At 38.5% G+C, this 22,056-nt stretch overlaps 3 protein-coding genes and 1 long non-coding RNA gene across 4 annotated transcripts; 2 read left to right on the top strand and 2 right to left on the bottom strand.

The window, feature by feature from the left end:
- Positions 1 to 97: 97 nt before the first annotated feature.
- On the top strand, positions 98 to 8,295 carry LOC122043179 (putative pentatricopeptide repeat-containing protein At3g13770, mitochondrial). Its single transcript, XM_042603668.1, has 2 exons — positions 98 to 575; positions 6,471 to 8,295. The coding sequence occupies exons 1-2, from the start codon at positions 122 to 124 to the stop codon at positions 7,904 to 7,906; spliced, it is 1,890 nt and encodes a 629-aa protein (XP_042459602.1). The 5' UTR covers positions 98 to 121; the 3' UTR covers positions 7,907 to 8,295.
- Positions 8,296 to 8,728: 433 nt separating this feature from the next.
- On the bottom strand, positions 8,729 to 10,250 carry LOC122043177 (transcription factor bHLH52-like). Its single transcript, XM_042603667.1, has 2 exons — positions 9,114 to 10,250; positions 8,729 to 9,031 (listed from the first exon to the last, which is right to left on the bottom strand). Exons 1-2 carry the CDS (start codon positions 9,597 to 9,599, stop codon positions 8,822 to 8,824), a joined length of 696 nt encoding a protein of 231 aa, XP_042459601.1. The 5' UTR covers positions 9,600 to 10,250; the 3' UTR covers positions 8,729 to 8,821.
- A 493-nt stretch (positions 10,251 to 10,743) lies between these two features.
- Positions 10,744 to 18,230, bottom strand: LOC122043176. The gene is made up of 6 exons (XM_042603666.1): positions 17,610 to 18,230; positions 16,174 to 16,285; positions 15,905 to 16,076; positions 15,626 to 15,822; positions 14,066 to 14,201; positions 10,744 to 10,780 (listed from the first exon to the last, which is right to left on the bottom strand). The coding sequence occupies exons 1-5, from the start codon at positions 18,104 to 18,106 to the stop codon at positions 14,082 to 14,084; spliced, it is 1,098 nt and encodes a 365-aa protein (XP_042459600.1). The 5' UTR covers positions 18,107 to 18,230; the 3' UTR covers positions 10,744 to 10,780; positions 14,066 to 14,081.
- A 1,176-nt stretch (positions 18,231 to 19,406) lies between these two features.
- LOC122040262 lies at positions 19,407 to 21,240 on the top strand. Its single transcript, XR_006128568.1, has 4 exons — positions 19,407 to 19,813; positions 19,890 to 20,281; positions 20,795 to 20,903; positions 20,995 to 21,240. It is a non-coding gene; the product is annotated as an uncharacterized LOC122040262 (long non-coding RNA).
- Positions 21,241 to 22,056: the final 816 nt, after the last annotated feature.

Below are 22,056 nucleotides of genomic sequence, written 5' to 3'. Positions count from 1 at the left end.
ATGCTCGTGAACATTTCAGAATAACTAAAGCATAAGCCTGAAAAATATGAAACTACATGGGTCAAAATGAAGTTATCCTAAAAAATTCATCGACCACTCCCATATTTCTAATTTAGTCCTCATGCACCGGCGATCCCAGTTTATTCTCCGCCGCCACCTGTCCCACCTCCACTTCCATTCCGGCGAGTCCGCTTCCCATACCTTTCCCCGATCGATCCCTCCTCCATGCTCCACCGCGATCTCCTTTCGCGTCTGCGATTCCATCCCTCCAATGGCCACTTTCGGCCTCGCCGACTACGACGATCTTCTGCGAGGGTGCACCCGCAGGCGCGCGATAAAGGAGGGCCGGGTCGTCCACGCCCACATGATCAAGTCTCATTTTGTCACTTCCGTTCGCCTAGCGAACCGGCTCCTTGTCATGTACGTCAAAGGCGGTTCCTTGGAGGACGCCCGACAAGTGCTCGACGGAATGTCCCAGAGGGACGTGATCTCCTGGACTGCTATGATGTCGGGGTACTCTCAGCACGGTCGAAGCTTTGAGGCCTTGGAGCAACTCCCCAGGATGCTAAGAACAGGTAACGTTGAATGCTTTTTGGCATTTTGATAATGTTAAGTCTTCTTTGTCTGAATTGTGCAGCTTATTGTTAAAACAACACGTTCCGTTTTGTTGTATCGAGATGTAGTGTTATAAATTAGGTTTTGGAGGCCCAAATACTACTGTGTGCATCACAACAGAGCTCTGAGGCTTTGGAGATGTAGTTTAAGATTCACGAAAGTGTAGCATTTGGTTTCCTTCATTGTTTGATGATAATTTTCAAAAAATTTTCTGGCATCAGTTCAGACATTGAAAGATTTAGAGTCCATTGGTTCTGTAATGAAAATGCTCAAAAATAGATGTGGGGAATGTGCTCGACGAGGTCACATTTTGACAATCAAGTCAAAAAAATGAACATTAGGGACTTAGTGCATACGTAAACTTCATTGGCCGTGGTGCCTTTCATTGGCTAGATTGTCCAATTTTCAACTGCTGAAAGTGTTGCACTTCATCGGACAGTCTTAACAAATATCTGTTTCATGTTGGTTGGAGCACAACTAAAAATGATGGTTCTGCTGTGCCATCTAGGTTATCAATGGTTTGTTTTTTTCATTGGTTATGTGTGATTTTGGTCAAGAGTTCTGATATATGTGTTCGAGAGAGGATTTTGAACATTATTTCTGACCAAAATGCTCTAGTCATCAAGCTGTACACAGCGAGTTCTTCTTATATCCACATAGATTTACATAGTCCAAATATATCTATTGACGTGCAAACATAGTCTATTTCTTCAAGCTTGATCTCTTCAAATATGTGCCTCTTGCATGGAATAATGTTTTTAGATATTCATATGTAAATTTTCTTGTCATTGCATATCATAGCAACCAATGCCGATGCACAAGAAGTCAAAAACAATTTCATTTTATCAAATTGAACTTGTAAAAGAAATAGGGATCTATGGCTGCACCAATTTTCTTCCTTTTAGTTAGCTTGCTAGATTTGAAGTCCTCAATTATTTTTTCCCAGAATCTACCAATAATTTGAGGAGCAGATCTAGTGGAACAAATCAAACTGCCCTCTTTGTTTAGCAATTGTTTCCTCAATCTTACTTAGCAGATCTAGTGGAATGAATTATGCTGCCCTCTTGGTCTAACAATTGTTTCCTTGATCTGACTATTCTTGGATCGGTTGGACCGAGTAGAGGGGGTGAATAGCCCTGTAAAGTAGAATTACAAATCTTCTCTTGCTACTTACTTAGCAAGGACACATGCATTAAATGTAAACAAATAACATAAAAATAAAGTAAGAGACTCAGAACTTTTACTTGGTTTGCAACCAGGAGATTGTTAATCCAAGATATTGAAATGCGCACTAAGTGGCTCCTTTGACAACAGTTGGAGACGGAGTAGCCCCTTACAACAGTTAAGTACAAAAGCTTCTAAACTCGAATTAGGAAATGAAATACTGTGTTGTTAAAACCAGTGTTTTAAATTGCGTGGCGTTGGTTCATAGCGTTTTTGTCTTGTCATCGCGTAGCGTAAATAGCGAAACGCATAGCGCAAGCTTTTCGTGCACGTCAATGTTTAAATTAAAAAAAACAAAATATACTTATATAAGTAAAATAAAAATAACATAACATAAAATTAATCATAATAATTCATTACATGTCAAAATATCCCATAACAATTTAAAAAGTCTTATAATTAAAACAACATAACATAAAAATAATCAATATCATCCAAATCTATATCACTATCATCATCAATAGTGTCTATAGTTGGAAAATTTCCACTATCAAAAGTTGTTGGAATTACTCCACCATAATTTTTAGCATTAAGATGATTATCTTCCACATCAACAAGACTCAACTTTGCTTGTTTGTCTTTGCTTCCACCTATTATATAAGAGATACGACATTTAAGAATCAATTATAGGTGAAGTAGATATAAGTAAATAATTTGCATATGCTTGGTGCTTACTTGAATTTTCAACAAATTTTTTTTTTTAATTTGTAGAAGGAACTTCAACTATATCCTCAACATCTTCGACTCGCTTATCTGAGTCGAAAAGACTTTCAAAGGTAGCCGACGGCACACTCACAATAGGATCACTTTCAAATAATTCATCATCTTCAAGCATTTAGTAGTTACGAGGAGGACTGGACCTTCTTTCTTAGTTATCCATTCATCATCCGAATTAATTTCATCAACTACAATGGGATCAATCTTGTCTCTCCTCCTAATGCTTCTCTCCCTAAGCTTAAAGTTATATTTCACAAACACCAACGCATTCAACTTTGCATGTTCAAGCATATTTCTCTTTTTTGTATGAATCTAATATTACAAAGAAAAAACATATATAAAAAAAATTAAACAATGATATGAGAATTATAAAACAATTAAAATTCAAGTAGAGTTAGAAACTTAGAATACTCACTGATTCAAAAGTGCTCCAATTTCTTTCACATCCCGAAACACTATAAGTGAGACCATGCACTCGAATTGCAAATGTAGTAAGTTTGGGTGTCTTACTTCCAAAACATTCCCACCACGAGACTAATAAGTAATAACATAAAAAAAAATTACAAGAATGTATATAATTTTAAAATACGAATGCTAGTATAATTTTACAAGAATGGTTACAAGAAGAAAATTTTACCCGGAGTTCGTAACATTCTTGTTCGTTTTGCTATTGGAGTTCCAAAATCTCCTGCAGCTTTGTTATACAAGTCCAATTAGATGTCCTCTTTAAGACGATCATCAGAAGACAACATCCTATCCATGCAAGTATACAATCCATCTCTAACTTCATCACAATAAGAAAATCTTTCTTCATAACGCAATTGCGGGTTTAAATAGTATCTGACCGCGTGTAGAGGATGATGAAGTTGTGGAGTCCATCGTGAATCAATTTTTTTCCAAATGGGCTTGTATTTTCTGTCAACTCCCCCATAATTAAATTTTATTATCTCTTTTGCCTTATCCATAAGTTCATAAATATATCCCATGGCCGATCTCTCCTCCGAATCAACTTCCCTTAATACACTTACAAGAGCAATAACACTCTTAACACAAAATGCAACATGTGACCAAAAGTTGGGATCATTAACAACAATTCTCTTCACGACCTTCCCCTGAGTTGTTTGAGATAGTGGTGAACTAACTCAATCTTCGGAAGCAAACATTTGTTCAAGTGGCCTTTTAACGTTATACATACTCTGAAGAGTGAGAAATAAAGTAGCAAAGCGAGTAACAGCGGGACGGAGAATTTCCTTACCGTTTGTATACTTTCTCATCAAAGAAAGTATAGTCCCATGACCATAAAGGAACTTCACAACCATCTTAGCATGCTCAATTGTGTCAGAAAAAATCTTCAACTTTGCAATATCCTCCAACATTAGATCAATGCAATGCGCCGCACAAGGTGCCCACCAAATTCTATGTCTAGTCTCCATAATTTTTTCCCCAGCCTTAATGCAATTCGAAGCATTATCCATGACAATTTGAATCACATTTTCCTCTCCCACCTCATCAACAACAACATCAAGATATTTAAAGATCAATTCCCCATTTTTAGTAGAAGTTGATACATCAATAAATTTTAAAAAGAAAGTGTCGACGGGACTATTTACCAAAAAATTGATCAAACTTCTATTCTTTCCATCCGTCCAACCATCAGACATAATAGTGCATCCATATTTTTTCCATGCCTTTTTATGCTCCTCATATATTAGGTTGATGCCATCAACCTTAGCTTTAAGTATCCAAGTTCTTAACTCATGCATTGAATGAGGCTTGAACCCTCTTCCATATTCCGCAATACCCTCAACCATAGGCAACCCAATAAGGATCATTCACAACATTAAACGGAAGTGCGGCAAAGTAAATAAAACGATCAACTTTACGCTTCACATCAACCAGCAAATCTTTTTTGTATACCGAATTTAGGGTTGTTTGTCTAAGTTCAAAACTAACAAACCCATGAAGAGTACCTTTACCTTTTGATTCACCACTACCAGAACATCCAATTGCATTTCCCCCTACACTTCCAACTTTTGATGATTGCGTACTCATACAATAGGGACCCTCACCAATCTCTCGTAACAATTCGGTTTGTTTGCTTTTAGATGCTTTAATTTGGTCAAGTGATTCCCTAATTTCTTTCTTAATATCATCCGGAGCACTAACACAAGGTGCAACCCCTTTATGAGTTTGAGCTAAATGTTCCTTCAAGTGAGTAATCCCTCCATTCGATATATGATGACAAAATTTGCACCGAACAGAATTTTCTCCCTCATTTTGATAACAATACTTCCAACCAATATCTTTTTTATCTTTTTTTTGACAAATTCGTAGACATTGCAAATTCTAACTAGACAATCAAAATCCTAGAAGAACAAAAGAAAAAAATCAGAACAAATAATTAATTAATTAGAAACAAATCAGTAAAAAAATGGGAATCGATCGATCCTGTGATCGATCGAGATCCCTTCTATTCGAACAGATCTTGATTGATCGAAATACCCTGGATGGATCAAGTGATCGATTGAGATCCTTTCTGTTCGAACAGAAAGGATCTCAATCGATCGATCCAGATGCCTGACTTCTGGAAATCGCGAAATCACTTTTGCTCCTTCGAGAAACAAAAAAAAAAAGGAAAAACAAAACAAAGAAAATGAAAGGAAGGAGAAAAGCTGACCTCCAATCGTTGTCCCTTGCCGCCGCCCACAAGCCACCGCTCGCCGATCGCCTCTCACAAGTTGTCGCTCGCTCGTCGCTAGTCGCCCGTCGCTTGTCGCCTCTGCCCTACCTTCTCGACGGTCACGATTCCACTCGCATTTGCCTCCTCGCCTTCGCCCTAGCTATTTTGTAAGCAATTTGCAATTATAGCGCCCGCTAGGTCACGATAGTGCACACTATGTGCGCTATTGACGCTTTTGTCCCGCATAGCGTGGGCTATTTGGGACAATCGCTAATCAGCGAACGCTCTATAGCGTTGGCTGATCGTAGCGCGCGATTGTGTGCTATGTAGCGCGTTATTCGCCGCTATTGAAAACCTTGGTTAAAACTAAGAGGATAAGACCTCTATTTATAGCATTCTGGTCGAAATGACCATTTTGCTGATGTAGCACATCGAAGGAGCCTTAGTTCCATTAGAGGCGCCTCAGTTCCATCAGAGGCGCCTCAGTTGTGCTGAGGTTGATCCACGCGCAATGGTTCTTTGTTGATCTGTCAACATTGGAGGTGCCACAGTTCATCGGAGGCGCCTCGGGTCGGCTGACGTGGATTCTGCTACTTATCTTTGCGGCAATGGTTGCTTCCTGCATGTGAGGCTCTTGAGATCCATCTGAGACGTTTTGACTTTTGTTCATCCGAGACATCTCAAGACAAATGAGGCACCTTGAGTCTTCAGGATGCCTCGGGTCACCCGAGGCGCCTCAAATGGTTAACATCAGAAGTTGACGATTCTTTGATCCATTCACTTGGGTGATGCTTTGGTCGTCTGGAGTTGAGCTCACCCGAACCAAACTCCGACTTTCTCCTCGAGTAGACTTCTTCCCGGCCTCTTATCCCTCGGATGCACCATGCGCCGTCCTCGCTCCACCGGTGTACTCTTCCGCAGCTCCTCGTCCATTGGATGCACCGAGCTCATCGGCTCCCTTCGCATGTCATCCTTCTTACTCGCTGCGCCTTCTGCTTGATTTCTTGTGTTCATAAGTTTCTGCACACTCAAACATAAGACATCAAATACAGAACTTTACTTAATTTGGTTGATTAACATCAAAACTAATCTGGGATACTTATAACTTTTGCTTTAGTGGAAATATATGTTGAAACTTTTGTTTAGCTTATTGTTAACCATATTCATCTGTTTCCCTCTAAAAAAATGTTGGAAAATAAAGTTATTCAATCTTAAAACTTGCATAATTTGGCAGGTATATTGCCCAACGAATACACATTGGCTACAGTTCTTCCTTCTTGTACTGGACACTCTGGTCAAGATCATGGCAGGCAAATACATTCTCTAGCAGTGAAAAGTAACTTCGATTCTCATATGTTCGTCGGGAGTTCACTGCTTGACATGTACTCCAAGGTTGGTGAAATCAAAGACGCTCGAAGAGTTTTCAACATGCTGCCTCATAGGGATGTTGTTTCTTGTACTGCTATTATCTCTGGATATGCCCAGTCAGGCCTCGATGAGGAAGCTCTGGAAGTGTTCCAACAGCTGCAGAGAGAGGGAATGGAATGTAACTATGTTACTTTTGTCAGTCTATTGACTGCAATCGCCGGACTTGCTGCTTTGGATTTCGGTCGGCAAGTGCATGGCTTGGTTATCAGAAGTGAGCTTCTGTTTTATGTAGTCCTCGACAACTCTTTGATTGACATGTACTCTAAATGCGGAAGCTTGAAGCATTCAAGAAGAGTCTTTGATAACATGCCTGAGAGATCAGTGATTAGTTGGAATACAATGCTTATGGGTTATGGTAAACATGGTTTAGGAAGAGAGGTTGTTCAGCTCTTTAAGTCCATGTTTCGAGAAGTGAAGCCCAATGGTGTTACTTTCTTAGCTGTGCTATCTGGCTGCAGTCACGGTGGATTGATCGACGAGGGTCTAGACATTTTTGGTTATATGGTCAGTGATCAAAGGTTGAAACCAGAAATAGGGCATTATGGATGTGTCGTAGATCTACTCGGGCGTGCTGGCAGAATAGAAGAAGCGCTAGATGTGATCAAGAACATGCCATACGAACCGACATCTGCCCTATGGAATTCACTTCTAGGTGCGTGCAGATTGCATGCTAAGATTTCGATTGGCGAAGTTGTTGCTCGAAAGCTTCTCGACATGGAACCTGACAATGCTAGTAACTATGTGATACTTTCGAATATTTATGCTGCTTCAGGAAGATGGCAAGATGTTGCCAGAGTGAGGGAGTCAATGAAACTGAAAAAACTGACGAAAGAACCAGGGAGAAGCTCCATCCAACTCGACAAGGTCATGCACATTTTCTTTTCCAGCGACCGTTCTCATCCCCAAAGGAAAGAAATTTTCGATAAGATTACAGAGGTGTGCGAAAGGATCAAAGCGGCAGGTTATGTTCCAGATCTTAGCTGTGTGCTACATGATGTAGACGATGAGCAAAAGGAAAGCATACTACTTGGGCATAGCGAGAAGTTGGCCATAGCATTCGGGCTGATGGGCAATGCTTGTCGCGAGTCGATTCGCATCACAAAGAACCTCCGAATCTGCATTGATTGTCATAATTTCGCAAAGTATGTATCGAATGTATATCAAATGGAGATATCTTTGAGGGATAGCAGCCGGTTCCATCTAGTTGCCGGAGGGACGTGCAGCTGTGGGGATTACTGGTGATCCACAGCGATCTGAGGGATCAGTCGGAGATGGAATTTGAACTGAACCAATTGGGCAGGCCGGAACCAGCCATTTGAAAGCAGACGGTGTTGTCGACATGACAAACTGATCGAATCTGACACAGTAAACTGTCCAACATGTCGAACGAAGTGGACTATCTGGGGAGCTCAACCAGGCTGAGTGAACCATAATCCATCTCATAGAGTGATTTTATTATCACCAAAGTTCGTTCATTTCCTATGATTATAACTTTCCTTTTCCTTGAGATTTGGAAAGATTTTAGGGCAAGAATCAAAAGAGCAGTCCTATATTTTTGAATATCACATGAGCATCTTTTTTCAGTTTTTTTTACCATCAATCCCATGTAAAATAACGCACATGAGTTATAGGTTACGTATGCATGGTAGCGATTATGAAACTATAATTATGTTGTTGAACAAGTAGGATTTAAATTTAAAATCAATAGTCAAAAAAATCAAAATCGATCAATAAAATATCATAATTGATCAAACAGCAGTCGTTAGAGAATAATTAATGGGTGAGATTTGATAAAAAAAAAATATATATATATCCTTTATAATTCCAATATAAAAAGGAGTTTTTTTTTATTGCTCTAGATTTTATATACAAAATGCTTTCTCCAACATGTGTTGTTTAGTAATTTCAGAATGTTGACTTTACATAGAACCCCTGGAAGAATGACCGAACTGATTAGTCTTCTAATCTCAATCTTTCCAATTAATGAGATTATCAATGACACTTTGATATGAAGAAAAAGCAGGCTTACACCATCCATTTAGTTAATGATCACATTTTGCAACATTAATATTAATAAAATTAACACAAAAACAAATACATGGAATATAATTTTCAGAATTAAATTGACAATTCTTTTTTCAAGGAAAAACAAAAACCCTAACGTAGTCCGATATTGATCGACTCGATGAACCGATTAAGATCGCGAGCGATGGTCAAGTTGGACTTGATCTCCTTGTCCTCGGCCATGACCATCACCAACTCCTTCGCCACCACGCACCGCCCTTCCGCAGCCAATTTTTCTTGGACACGTGGCGATGATACCAGAGCTTGAGCCTTTCTCTCTGTCTCCGGTGGAGCAGCCCAATTCTGCAATATAATAAGAAAAATAAAATTAGTTCATTATTTCTGTATTAAAAAATGAGTTAAAATTGTGCATTTCTAATTGGACCTTAATTGGGCCGGTGAATAATAGCCCAAGAAGGCCAACTTGGGCCTGCATGAACTTGACGTAGCCGCCGGCGGCCTGCAGCATCTCCGCCGTCGTCATCCTGTTCCCGCCGGGGATCAGCCGGCCCAACTCCTGCGTCTTCTCCGCGATTCTCTTCCTCCTCGCCCGTGCCGCCCGGCTCTGCGCCGACAGCTCCGTCCGCTCCTCCCTCGCCGGCGTCGGGAGTTGGTGGTGGCGCAGGTCGTCGCAACTTCGGTGGCGCTTCGGCCAATGCTGGAGGAGGCCGCTGCCGCTGGGTTCGTGAAGTGGTAGCGGGGCGAAGAGGGAGGAGGGGGCAGAGAAGGACGGGTGGATGCCAGCGGCGGAGGACTCCGAAGCGTGGAGGAAGTCGTCGAGGAGGAAGTGGGAGGGCTCGGAGAGGAAGCCGGTGAGGGCGTCGGCGACTTCGGAGTGGGCGTCGAAGGCGGCCGCCACCGCCGCTTCCATCGTTTGCTCTGTTTCCTTACGTAGCAGCCCAAAGTCGATGGTCACTTCTGCTGCCACCGCATGGTTATATTTCTGCGCACGTTCCTATAATTTCGGCACGTCATTTTGATGACAACCGACTCCGATGGAAAGAGCAACCACATGGATCCGACGGTCAACAATCGACATAGATTTCAAAGCAAATTCATGGTTAAATAACTGTTTGCAACGTGTCTTCATCCAATTATTCCAGAAAAGAAATACCTAAATATCTCTCAAAATTTAAAATAATTAAATATCTTGAGTAATTAACAGTTAGCATTTAATTTAATTACAAATTTTAAAAGTATAAAGTAAATGCTCATTTTAGTACCCTCTCTACCCTTCTTCCATAGCAAACATCGATTATGAGAAAAAAATACCAACTAAAACTCTGTTAACTTGATATTTATTGATATAATTAACTCTTTTTGTTTGGATCTCATTTCTCAAGGTTTTCAAAATGTGGAATTATCTCAAAATTGAAGAAAAACATTTAATTAAATTGATGAAAATGATAACTAAAGCGACATGGCAGTAGAGCACTAGGGATGACTGCAAGTAAACAGCTAAGTTTTTGAAGCATAAGAAAAGAAATAGTGTAGCCTAATTCAACAGATAAGAGCTTATGGTGTATACTACACTGAGATGATCGAGATGCAACATCAAGGAAGCTTAGGGCGTACCGAGAAACATTGCTCATCCGAAGCTACTTCTTCAGGAGTGGAAGGTGCAATCTGTATTCAACTCGCAAAGATGACAACCACATGAATAAGAAATTTGTCTGAAATTTCACAGCTGAAATTTAGCTAAGTGATAGTGTGGTATGCTACAAGCAGAGATCATTGAGCACAACCTACCGCAAAAGGTTGTCAATAAAAGGTTAGAGTGGAGGGGTTGCAATCTGTATTCATCTATCTCCGAGGTATTCCATATACATTGCTAGAAGATAGCAACGGCCAATGCGATTTCGATAACCATAACGGAAAACCAAGCATTGTAGGTCAACTATAGTGACTAGGAACATTGGTAAATATGTTACATAACAACCTAGTTAGAAACTACTTTCTAAAATTATAACATACAACCAGTAACAAGTCTTAGTAGAGTTCTTTTTCCACCCTTGTAAGTGTTAGGATCAAGCTGATGAAACCGAAAAGTGTCTGCAAAAGTAAGAAGGTATTAGCAATATACATCGGTCATCCATGAATCTAAGAACCAACTATATCATCGATCATCAGCATTAGTCTACCAGATCATCAATAAAGCAAACTATGGAAAGATAATGATCAAATGGTAAACAACCATAATTAATATGCATGACAAATCGTGAAAGGAAAGATAAATAAAGCAGCAGCAGATGTTTCAATGCATAACATATATTTCCAGGATAAGAATGCAATTATGAAGTAACTTAAATTTGTATATAATCTGACTTTCCACCTAAGCCAAAGTTAGAAGTTGACATTTCATATTATAGAAGATGGAGAGAATGGCTCAAGCTTAAATAAAGATCAATATATGGAGAATGATAAATATGCATGGCAAATCATGAAGAATTCATTCATCTTTAATAGAAACTGAAAATAAATACAGCAGTAGCAGATATGTTCAAATATATGTTTCAAGGGTAGGAAGGCACTATAAAGTAAAAAATTGCAAATAAACTAGCAGTCTTGTTAAACTAAATTTAGAAACAAACATTTTATATTATAGGTAGCAAAACGTGAAACCATCACCTCGACGGCCCCTCTAGGGTGGCCTCCACTGTTTGGGAGATAAATCACGGGGAGTTTTACCCAACAACAACAACACAAGCAAGGAGAGGGTGAGGCAACCAACGGAACATTTCGCACTCACTGAGAATCAACTCCAAGCCTATTAGTAGTAACACCCTTACATGAGCCAACTGTATCAGCCCATCAGGGCAACATTTTATATTATAGAAAACTGAGAGAATGACTTCGATAATAGATAAATAAGATGTACAAGTTGACAAAAGGAGATTACACTCGCCCCCAGTGCCCCCGCCAACCCATCCCAGAGCCAACAAGGAAGTAAATCATGAGTGACTACTAGCCCTTGAAATACTAACTAGCGCATGAGGGAGACATTTACCTCGACTATACGGAGATTCGAACCCCAGACCTCAAATTGGCAACACCTCATGTGCTAGTCATAGGAGCAACATTTTATATTATAGAAAACAGAGAGAATGGTTTCGATAATAGATAAATAAGATGTACAAAAGATGATATAAGGTGAATAATCTTCATGAAGAATAAAGTTGGAACACTAACAGGATTTTCTGCCAGGATTTTCTGCATGAGCATATACCATATTATCTGTGACAACATAGAACAAGTGCCAAAAAATTGGATCACAAGTTCAAGATAATAGTCCATCTTTGTGCATGAAGAAGAGAGGCATGCGGATGATTCCCTTCTCAAGAATGAAAGGAAAGAAGAATGAGAAACATACGCTTGCAACTTGTGCAATTGCTATAACTAGGAGGAATGGAAAATTGAAATGTGTCTGATCGCAAGGCATTTTCAAGTCTAGATTTTCTTTTTTTTTATTGACCAGAATGTTGTTGTATGTTATTTCATATGATTAGGGACAGAATGAACCATTGCTTAAGCAGGGGTCCAGAGCCTAAAAGACATCGTGGAGTGCATTTAGAAGTTGTGGCCTGTGGGTAGGTTAAACTATAATTCAACAAATAACAAAGTTTAGAATAGCGAAAATAAAGACCAGCCAGCTCAACCTGAGATTTTGGCAATCTCAATATGGGAAGGGACACAATAAGGACTGACGGTCTAATTCTTAGAGTTTTCTTGTTGATGTAGCTAGTTTTCTCACTATTAATCTGTAAAAGAAATTTCAGATTGAAGTGTGATTTTCTTTCTTGATCTGTTGTTAAGACATATGTATACATGTTTTTAGTAGCCAGAGTTTGTACATTGTTTTAAATTTACTATTACTATTCCCTTTTCTCGCTTCAACTAGCATCTTCTTCTTCCCTGCTATCTTTTTCTTTACTGTTTTTTGTTCCTCGTTTTCTTCTTCCCGCAACAAAAGCAAATGCCTTGATGGAGGACAGGTGATTAGGGAAGAAGTTGCAAGAAGAAGGAAAACAAGAAGAAAGCATATCATGAGAAAAAAGAGGATATTTTCCCACTTTTCTCTTGGATTTTCTCTTAGCCAACTTTTCTATGCAAACCTCCAAAGCAATCACTTTGATGCACAAAGAACTCAAACAAACTGATTTTGGGTCAAAATCAATCTTCACTTGTAGAGAATTCTGTGTCAATCATAACCAAGCAAATTGATTCTGAAATATGTTTGCACAGTCAATTTCTTATATTTATGCTCCATTAGGATGTGAGAACACCCAAAACGATCAATTTAGGCAGAAGTTAACTAAATAAGCCAATTTTGAGCTAAAATCAGTTCGTGGATCATCATGGGCTAATTAGGATGTGTGACACTCCAAAATAAATTTTGTAGGTGCAAAGGAATTCAAACAAATCTATTTTGAGTGATAATCATGCCTCAAACTGAATTGTCAAACAGGATGCATACCATTTTCTAGCAATTAGACCTATGCAAGCCTTGCATGGAAATTTATCTATATTTATGCACAAAATATTTTAATATCGACATTTTAAGTGCAAATGTACTCAAACCGGCTGATTTTGAGTGAAAATCATGCCAAAGTTGATTTGCAAATCAACTTGCAAATATGGTTCCATAGTTTTGAAGGGTTTTTTGAAATTGAGGAGTAAAACAGGAAGAATAATAGTAAGGGATGAGTTTTGGTAAAGGTTAATTAAAAGGGGCATGATCTGGTAAATTGACCTATATATGGCACCTGTGAAAATGTACACCTCACTTTTTCTAAACATGGGCATGCCTTTGTGTGTTTTAGGTAAAGTAAATCACAACAAGTTAAGGATTACATTAAATATAACTACATGCATATTAAGGAGATATCTTATCAAAATTCAGAATATGACATTTTAACTTCAACAATCAACATGAAAAATGGAAAACATAATTAAAAAATAATACATTGTTCTTTTATGATGCCAAACTCAAATTGCAAGGTCAAAAAAACTTAATATAGAAAGATGGAGCATAAGAGTGGAACACATGTCAACAGAAGATTTACAAAGCATTACAAAATTCTACAAATTCTACACAGAAGACTGCAGCAAAATTTTCCTCATGAATAATGATTACAGTATTCTAGCATAACACATTAATAGACAGTAAACATCAACTCATCATCAGCATGTAAAGAGTACTTATGACCAATAACAAGGCTTCATCTCAAGTAATGTCAGCTATCCTCAAATCAGCAAAGAGGAAAAAGGCATCTAGAGAAAAACAGCATACTAAAAAAAACAGTGTAAAGAGGAGATGATAGTTATAGATCATCTAACCAGCTATTTAATAGGATCATGTTTTTTTGAATAAATGGTTCTTCAGCATGTCGGTTACGCCTGTGACAGGGAAACTTTTACAACCAAGCAATTCTTCAAGCTTGGTATCGCATGTAATCACCATATTTGTATCATCCTACAAAACTTAAGGAATCAAAAATTTGATTACAAATAATAAACTCCTGGCAAACAAGGGATATATCAAATAGATGCAGGTGATCCCAAGTTCACATGAAATAATAAATGATGTTGGTACAATACCAATTATGTAAACACAAAATCATTATATAAATCTTATTTGTAAAAACAAAGTGAAATTTTCCTTAAGACTATGATCAAACAAACATAACCTAAACATGAATCAAGGGCATACAAGTACTAACGTAGAAAATGAGGGTGAAATAAAGATGGATACATAAGATCGTAAAAAGGAACATAGCATCTTGCAAGGGGAAAAGGAAACTGATTCGCTAAGCATGGAGGAAGAAATTGACTTTATACTGCCATCATCATGTGTCCGTTAGATTAAATGGCAAGCAATTCAACAACTCTTGATAGTGACAACTAGTTCACCACCCAAACCCCGAGTATCAAGTAGATAAAGTATTTTGATTGGTGTAACAAAGCATTCACTGAACCTCCTAATAAATTACAATGTTTCATAAGAGAATCAAAAAGCAGTTTTTCAATCAGAATAAAAAGACTGTTGGCGACTGATACAGTGGAGAAATGCTACACTAATCTTTCATGAATGTGGTATTGAGAGGCATATTGAACTAGCATCCTCCTAACCCAATCTTTGTAGGCATATAGTTCATGCCATGAGAAGGGTATATTAAGTAAATAAATGCTTCTAGTGATAGCATCCAAGTGCAATGTGAAAGTAAAAAATCTTTGACATAGAGAAAAAAACACTATGATTATTGATTGATATAAAAATCAGATATCATTAAGATTAAAAGGGCAACATTAGCTATCATCACTGACTCATTAGTTCTAACTGTATGGAGTCAACTACCTGTGTCTCATCTCTCCATTAAACTCTGCAAAAAGTTACATGGCTAATCATTTTAATTATTAATTAACACAAAACTCGGATATCTTGAAGAGTGAAAGGCAACAATACAGATATCATCGAATTGAGTTAGCCCAAACTATATGGAATTGATTACATGTATCTCAATCCTCCATTAAACACTGTACAAAGCTATACTAAAGATCTTAAATCACCTCTAATTGCATTAACTATAATCTCTCTCTACCCTTCCATCTTCAATTTCATCAGATCAATTTTCCTAACTAATAGAATTCATTATTACCTCGAACATATTCATTCCACCTCAACCTTTTTTCTTGGAACTACATCTAATTGCTCTTGAATGTTAAATCTTTTCCAAAATCTTCACATCTCTATCTTAGCAATCCTTAAAAAATCAAAAGTAATTATGCAAGCAGAAACTATTGGCCTCTAAGAAAAATATAAACGTGTCAATAAGTAATGAACTATGCATACGTGATATAAACCGACAATGTCATTTCATGCAAATAGCTAGAACTTACCTCCAGCTGATTGGATTTTATGTAGTCCCATACACGGCTCAAAGCATCAGATTGGAGCATCTCTCTTTCTTCACATCCAAAAAATTTGGCCAGAGCAACAGAAATAGAAAGAGGATATCCATCAGAATCAAGTTGAGAAACTTCAGGTGTAGTAACCTCTTCAGCCTTTAGCCTTTTGAATTCAGAAGCAGTCTCTTCTGAAAAAGAGAAACAAAAAAGTATTGTTCGGCTTTGCCTGACAAAGATGCACAATTAAATATGCAAGATAAACCATCATACTCGCACAATCAAGTGGAAGAATATGTTTAGCTAACAGCTTGTTCATTTTAAACATGTCAGTACTGTCAGTCTCAAACACCACCCTAAGTTCATCATTACATATGATCTTCCTCTTATTATTAGGATCTTGGAGATTGTTTTTTCGGATGTAAGCCCAGAGTTGCTTCACAATCTGCATTGAGATGAGTGATGACTAATTAATATACAGAACGATAGCAACTGTTGGAGCAAGGTTTTGCAACAGTGAATATGCTGATTGTAAGATGAACCTGAGTTCTTGACATTACTGCCTCACCAACAATAGGCTGGAGTTCAGGTGAAACACCACAAACTTTGTTTAGACCCCCAGAACCACCTTTTCTTTTAGCCTTAGGTGGTGCACTGCACAGTAGATGAAACAACAGTAACCAATACAACAACTACAGAACAATACGTAAATGGCACAACATATATGCATTTCTTTATACAATCAACTGTAGGATATATTGATCAGCTATAAATAAACTGTGAAATTTTAAAATGAAAAAAATGGTTGGACACAAAGCACATGAGACTGCACAACACTACCAATCAGAACTTCATACTAATTGATTACCTCCCCAATAAAAATAGAAAGAAAAAAAAAACCCACGAGATGAGCCTTAAGTCACGCACGCACGCGCACACACACACACAACGAAGGGGTAAGTAGATCTTTTTTTTCTGGATAGTAAGACCACACACACACACACAACGAAGGGGTAAGTAGATCTTTTTTTTCTGGATAGTAAGACCACACACACACACACACACAACGAAGGGGTAAGTAGATCCTTTTTTGGGGATAGTAAGACTAATATAATAGATTACTAGTGATGTAGCTTTTATATGGTTCACCAAAGGAATAAGATCCGTGTAAGTAACCTCAAATAGTTGGAGTAAAAAGGATTGGTCCTTGTAAATTATAATGATTATGAAGATGACAATCTGAGTAGATTAAGTTATCAGTGTATATACAAAAAAAGGAACAAATCTGCCCTCAAGAAATCTTAAGAATACGTTCAATCTTCTCTGTTACATACAAATCAGTCTAATCATCAAAGAGCATAGCATTAAGGCTTAAGTACATTGCATTTCAAGTTTACTCATTCCACGCCAGTGCAAGAATTGTGGATTGGTAAAAGCCACACAAGGAGTAAGGAAGCTTGGAGATAAATAAGTAACCAAGGTTTTTTTTTCAAGTCTTTAACATAGATAAACAGCTAGGATCATGAACGACTTGACAAATAAAGTAACAAACAGTTAAATGCTAGCATAACACTTCAGTTCATCCAAAAAAACTGCAGTTCTAAATAATGTACTTGTGACTATAATCTTGCAGTACATTCTTTCTCCATTTTCTTTTTGATCTCTTTTTGTCTAAAAGCTTGGATGTTCCAAATCTTAAGATGATCGCAGAAAATAACAACAAGACAGGATACTCGTTTAACTCTATCCAGTCACACGTGTTTAAGATAAATTAATATGTCAGACCAAATCTCCAACTTCTTACTACGGACGCCTAAACCATTAATCACCGTACTCATTAGCAAAGGGAAACTCAAAAATAATAAAAAATGGAAAAATATAATCACATAAGAAGTGGAGCAAAGCAAGGGATAGTTCGATATAAGCCCCAGAGTAACGTGGTTGGTGTATATGATGTATTATAAGCAAAAGGCAGAACCTTTCCTTCAGCGCAGACACAGCGACAGCTGCAGGTGGGGGGAGGTTGGCAGAATGGACGCCCTGCGGTGTCTGGTGGAGCTGCTGCTGTAGGTGGTATGCTGCCATGACGGCGGCAGCTGGCAGAGGCGGGGGCGGGGGATACTGGAAAGTGATTCCGGGGTGCTGCTGAGGGGGGAAAGGATCTGAGGGCGCGGAGGAAGTTGGCTGGTGAGTGGAGAACTGCTGTTGCAACGGCAGGTAGGGCAGGAGGATGTAGGGGCTATGCGGGGAAGCCGCAGGAGGAGGCTGCTGGGAAGCGAGAAAAGTGGCCGCCGGCAGGCGAGAGGGGCCCAGTAGGATCTCGATCTGGTCGCGAATGAAGGCGGACTTGTGGGAGAGGTCGACGCCTAGCTTGGCTTCGACCTGGCGGACGACGCCGGAGAGGGTGGCGGCGGGGTCGGAAGTCTGCCGGAGGATGGACTCGATGCAGCTGGCGATAACCTCGTCGGAAACCATGGCGATGGCTGGTACAGCGCCGTCCAACGGCGGCTCCAGCGAGACGGAGCAGCGACCTAAACTCAAATCGCCCGCTCTCCGTACCTCTCACTCAAATCCCTCTTTTCTCCGTGACAGGTAGCCAAGGAGGCCTTTAGAATATAAAGGACGGTGCGGAATGACCATAATGCCCTCAGGATTTTTTAAACATAAAATCTAAAAATAAAATAAAATAAAATAATTCTTTTTAATAAAACAGCCTCAATGTTTTATGAATGCCGAAGTACTCCTTTCCTATTAATGGTAAGAGTGAAGAGAATATTCTTCGCATTTAATAATCTCTTTGTTACTTTTTAAATAGTGGGTGTTTTTAGAAAAAAAATATATAAGGCCAATACTTACTGATAATAAATATTTAAGAAATAACTTTTTAAAAAGTAAAATATGTTAAATATTTTTTATACAAAATATATTCATTGCTTTTGTCTTTATTACATTTTCATTTTCATATATCAATTCCTTATAAAAATTATACTAACTGCACCTGGAAACTAAAAAGAAAAATGCAGTAAATATATTTATCATGAATCTTTTGAAATTTGCTCTAACAAATTTAAGATATTTATTTAATTTATTTTCTTTAAAAAAAATAATAGTAAATTATGGTTGAGAAAAAAAAGAAAGTAAATTGAATTAGTTGAGAAAAACGACCGTGATTTCTTAATTTGACATTGACATTTTCCCAATAAAAAGTCAAATTAGTAGATGGTGCCGTGGTGGTGTAAAGATCGGATTTGTATTTGGAAAAGTTTAATAAAGTTAGAGTAATTTTGAAAATAATTTTAATAGATATTGAAATATTTTTAACCATAATTCTTATATTAAAGCAATTTTAATGATATTTTTAATGTTTTATCCAGGTTAGAGCAATTTTAATGATTATATTTGAAGCAATTAGGGCTAATTACGGCATCTAATTACATTTGCTTTGTTGACTTTTGAGATAACTTCCAAAAAGTAGCTGAGATTTTCTCAACTTTCTGGATGTTGACGATCTCGATCTAAGATTTTGCTATTTTTAGGATGGAGACCTAAAAGATGACTTTTGGATATCATGCTATTTTTGTTAAAATGACTTTTAGATCTTTACACATTCTCACATTGGGTCCCTACTGGGTCCCTATTGAAAACCAATAATAAGTCCGTATCAAAGTCGAGTGAGATTTCACTACACCGATAGAAGTGAGATTCAGCCGTTGCCCTCGTCCCCAACCGAACGGCTACTTTTTCCTCCTCTTCTTCTCAAATTTAACCCTTCTTCCCCAGCGTCATGCAGATCGAGGGCGATCACGATGTCCGGTCCTCCATGCCTGAGGCCGATCTCTTACCGGCTATGTCCGCCAGAAGGCAAGGTGCTGCCGAGGACGCTTCATGCAGGGCGTACGTCGACCAACTCCATCTGCCTCCGATCTCTGAGCTCGGCGTTGCCTGGCCGTCAACAGCAGCACCCTCTCAATCTGAACAGATCCGTCGGTAGCTGCTCTTTTCGCTGAAGCCGCCACAACCCCAGTGTACTAAACCCATTTCAGGGTTGAAAAAAGCCCCCAAATCATCTTCTCGGCAAGACGATATCCACATGCTTAAGCTACTAGAGAATAGTTACACTCAGTGAAGATTTATCAATGCAAAAGCTCAGGCAGCTGAGGAAGCTAAGAGAGTCTCTGCGAGGTTAGAACCCTAGTAATTCAAAACATTTAATCTCTGATTTCGTCAAACCAATATTGAATTTTGGGATGGTTTCCAGAGATCATTATATGGAACATCAACGAGGATTGCTGTGATTCCATCACTCATCAAGTAGGATATGTTGGAGTACAATCTGTTGCCGGAAATTTTACGGGATATTAGCTGAATTTAAATTCACTTATCTGTTGAAAAGACCTGAACAGATAATCTCAGGCTGCCAGCAGGGGTTGGTTTCTGACCTCGGATCGGACGAGCGGTTGGATCGGTCGAGTGAAGGTCGGGTCGGTCGAGCGGAATGACCGAGGTCCTTGAAACAGATTCGCCCCCACCTCAGGCGGTGCTTCGAGGCTTACTCAGGTCGTCTGTTTCCCAGGATACAACAGTCTGACCGTGAACTCCACCAAGCACTGGTAGTCAGTGCGAACTGAGTTGACAGAGGAGGAGAATAAGGTGGAAAGCTTCTACTTGTTGTGTTTTTTTTTTTTTGCCTATGATCAGAGCCTCCTTATATAGGAGCTCGAATCAATGGCCAGAGTTAATGCCCATTAAGACCATTATTAGCCGAGCAGTGAAACGGTCACCGTTCCATTTGGGCAAATTTTTGCCCCGACCAGTCCGGCATTCATGTGCGCAGGTCGCGTTCAACTTGATTCAGTGCAATCCGGACCCTGGATTTGCACCCCCTGCGCACCCACGCGTAAAAAAAAGTCTCTCCCCATGCATTTATTCACATCCACAATGTATGTGACTCAATATAAATCAACAAAGATGTCAAAAAAACTCCCAATGTGGGACCAAAGTCTCATGCACAATAGAGCTTCTTCTCTTCCACCTCTTCTCCATTCACAATTATTCAACATGATACTGCTATGATTCCATCACTCGCAGCTTTCTTTTAGTTTCATATATATTTTTGGTTTGAGAATTGGATAATTAACCATGTCCTATCATTTTGAATTTTAGATGCTGCATTTGGACAAGTGGGACAGTGTTGAAGATGATTATTCAGTCAGGGATAACTAAAGCTCTGCAGGATGCTTCACTTCGACTCCCAATTACTGATGATGTTAAGGTATGATACCTGTGTAACTGTGTTAATAATCCTACGACGTATGTTTTGTTTCTTGGGTTGATTAAAGATGGTTAGTTTACTGAATTTGTAGGTTGATATAAGAGAACTTGAAGAAGTTATGAATGTGACATTACTAGAGCTGGTATCATTGTCACCGTGCACGGGAAGATTTCAACCAAAGGTAACAATTTGGAAGAGAAATAATGAGGTGTTACTTGAAGAAGTTTGTATATATTCATTTTGTTTAGTGAAAAATCACTCCTCCAACTACTATAGATTTTGCATCAGTAATTCAGTATACTTCAACATGAATAAGTATTTCATGTATTTAAGTATCTCTAGCATAGCTTGTTCTCACCTTTGTGTTGCATCTTTCTACCTTGAGGCTATAGTGTCTCTGTGCTGTTGTTTCGATCCTTCACTTTCTAATTTTTGTAAGTTCGATCATACTGTGCTTAGATTGTTTAGTGGAAAATCACTCCTGCAATTAACTAATACAGATTTTGCATCAGTGATTCAGTATACTTCAACAAGCACACGAATAGGTATTTCATGTAGTTAAGTATCTCTAGTACTTCTTGTTATCGCCTTTGTGTAGTTTCGATCCTTCACTTTCTAATTTTTGTAAGCTCTATCATCCTATGCTCAGACTGGTAATGTCTTATGTTAGTAGACTACTTTTGCAACAGGCTGAAGATATTTACGTCGGAGCCTCAAATTTAGGAAGTTGTACCAGTAACGAGAGGGTTTTGATCGAAGATTGAGGAAATCTATCATTGACTTCAGGGATATATTGACTAGGAATCTAGAACAAAAGTTTCACAAATTGTTTTTCATATAGGTCAAGGAATTGAGCTTGAGATCCCAACTTATTCAAACAAAGGAAAGCAGTCAGTCTGTGATCAATTCATCAATCGATTAATCCTCCTGTTCGATAGCCCTTATTCTTTTTTCAGAATGAACAACACGAAGTGCAGATACTTGCAGTTTGTGAAGGGTCGGCTTAGTTGATAACCCGTCGATATAGAACATTGAATATAGATTAGCTCAAAGCAAATAGAAATATCTTCTTTTTGTATCAAACAACTTGTATTCATGCGTTTTGTGAAATTTTCACTGTGAATACTTAATAATCAAATAGAATTCTTGAGTA

The sequence above is a fragment of the Zingiber officinale genome, chromosome 2A, assembly GCF_018446385.1.
Source record: "Zingiber officinale cultivar Zhangliang chromosome 2A, Zo_v1.1, whole genome shotgun sequence".
Taxonomy (NCBI): Eukaryota; Viridiplantae; Streptophyta; class Magnoliopsida; order Zingiberales; family Zingiberaceae; genus Zingiber; species Zingiber officinale.
Note: the sequence above shows the minus strand (reverse complement) of the source record. Positions and strands in the feature narration are given on the sequence as shown.

What these genes read in the sequence shown, in the direction of transcription:
- LOC122043179 (XM_042603668.1), top strand. Translation starts at nt 122, where the DNA reads ATGCACCGGCGATCCCAGTTTATTCTCCGCCGCCACCTGTCCCACCTC. An exon ending in CCCCAGGATGCTAAGAACAG is followed by an intron (nt 576 to 6,470) that starts GTAACGTTGAAT and finishes ATAATTTGGCAG; the next exon opens with GTATATTGCCCAACGAATAC.
- LOC122043177 (XM_042603667.1), bottom strand. Translation starts at nt 9,599, where the DNA reads ATGGAAGCGGCGGTGGCGGCCGCCTTCGACGCCCACTCCGAAGTCGCC. An exon ending in TATTCACCGGCCCAATTAAG is followed by an intron (nt 9,032 to 9,113) that starts GTCCAATTAGAA and finishes ATTATATTGCAG; the next exon opens with AATTGGGCTGCTCCACCGGA.
- LOC122043176 (XM_042603666.1), bottom strand. Translation starts at nt 18,106, where the DNA reads ATGGTTTCCGACGAGGTTATCGCCAGCTGCATCGAGTCCATCCTCCGG. An exon ending in GTGTCTGCGCTGAAGGAAAG is followed by an intron (nt 16,286 to 17,609) that starts GTTCTGCCTTTT and finishes TCTACTGTGCAG; the next exon opens with TGCACCACCTAAGGCTAAAA. An exon ending in TAAAATCCAATCAGCTGGAG is followed by an intron (nt 14,202 to 15,625) that starts GTAAGTTCTAGC and finishes TAAGTTTTGTAG; the next exon opens with GATGATACAAATATGGTGAT.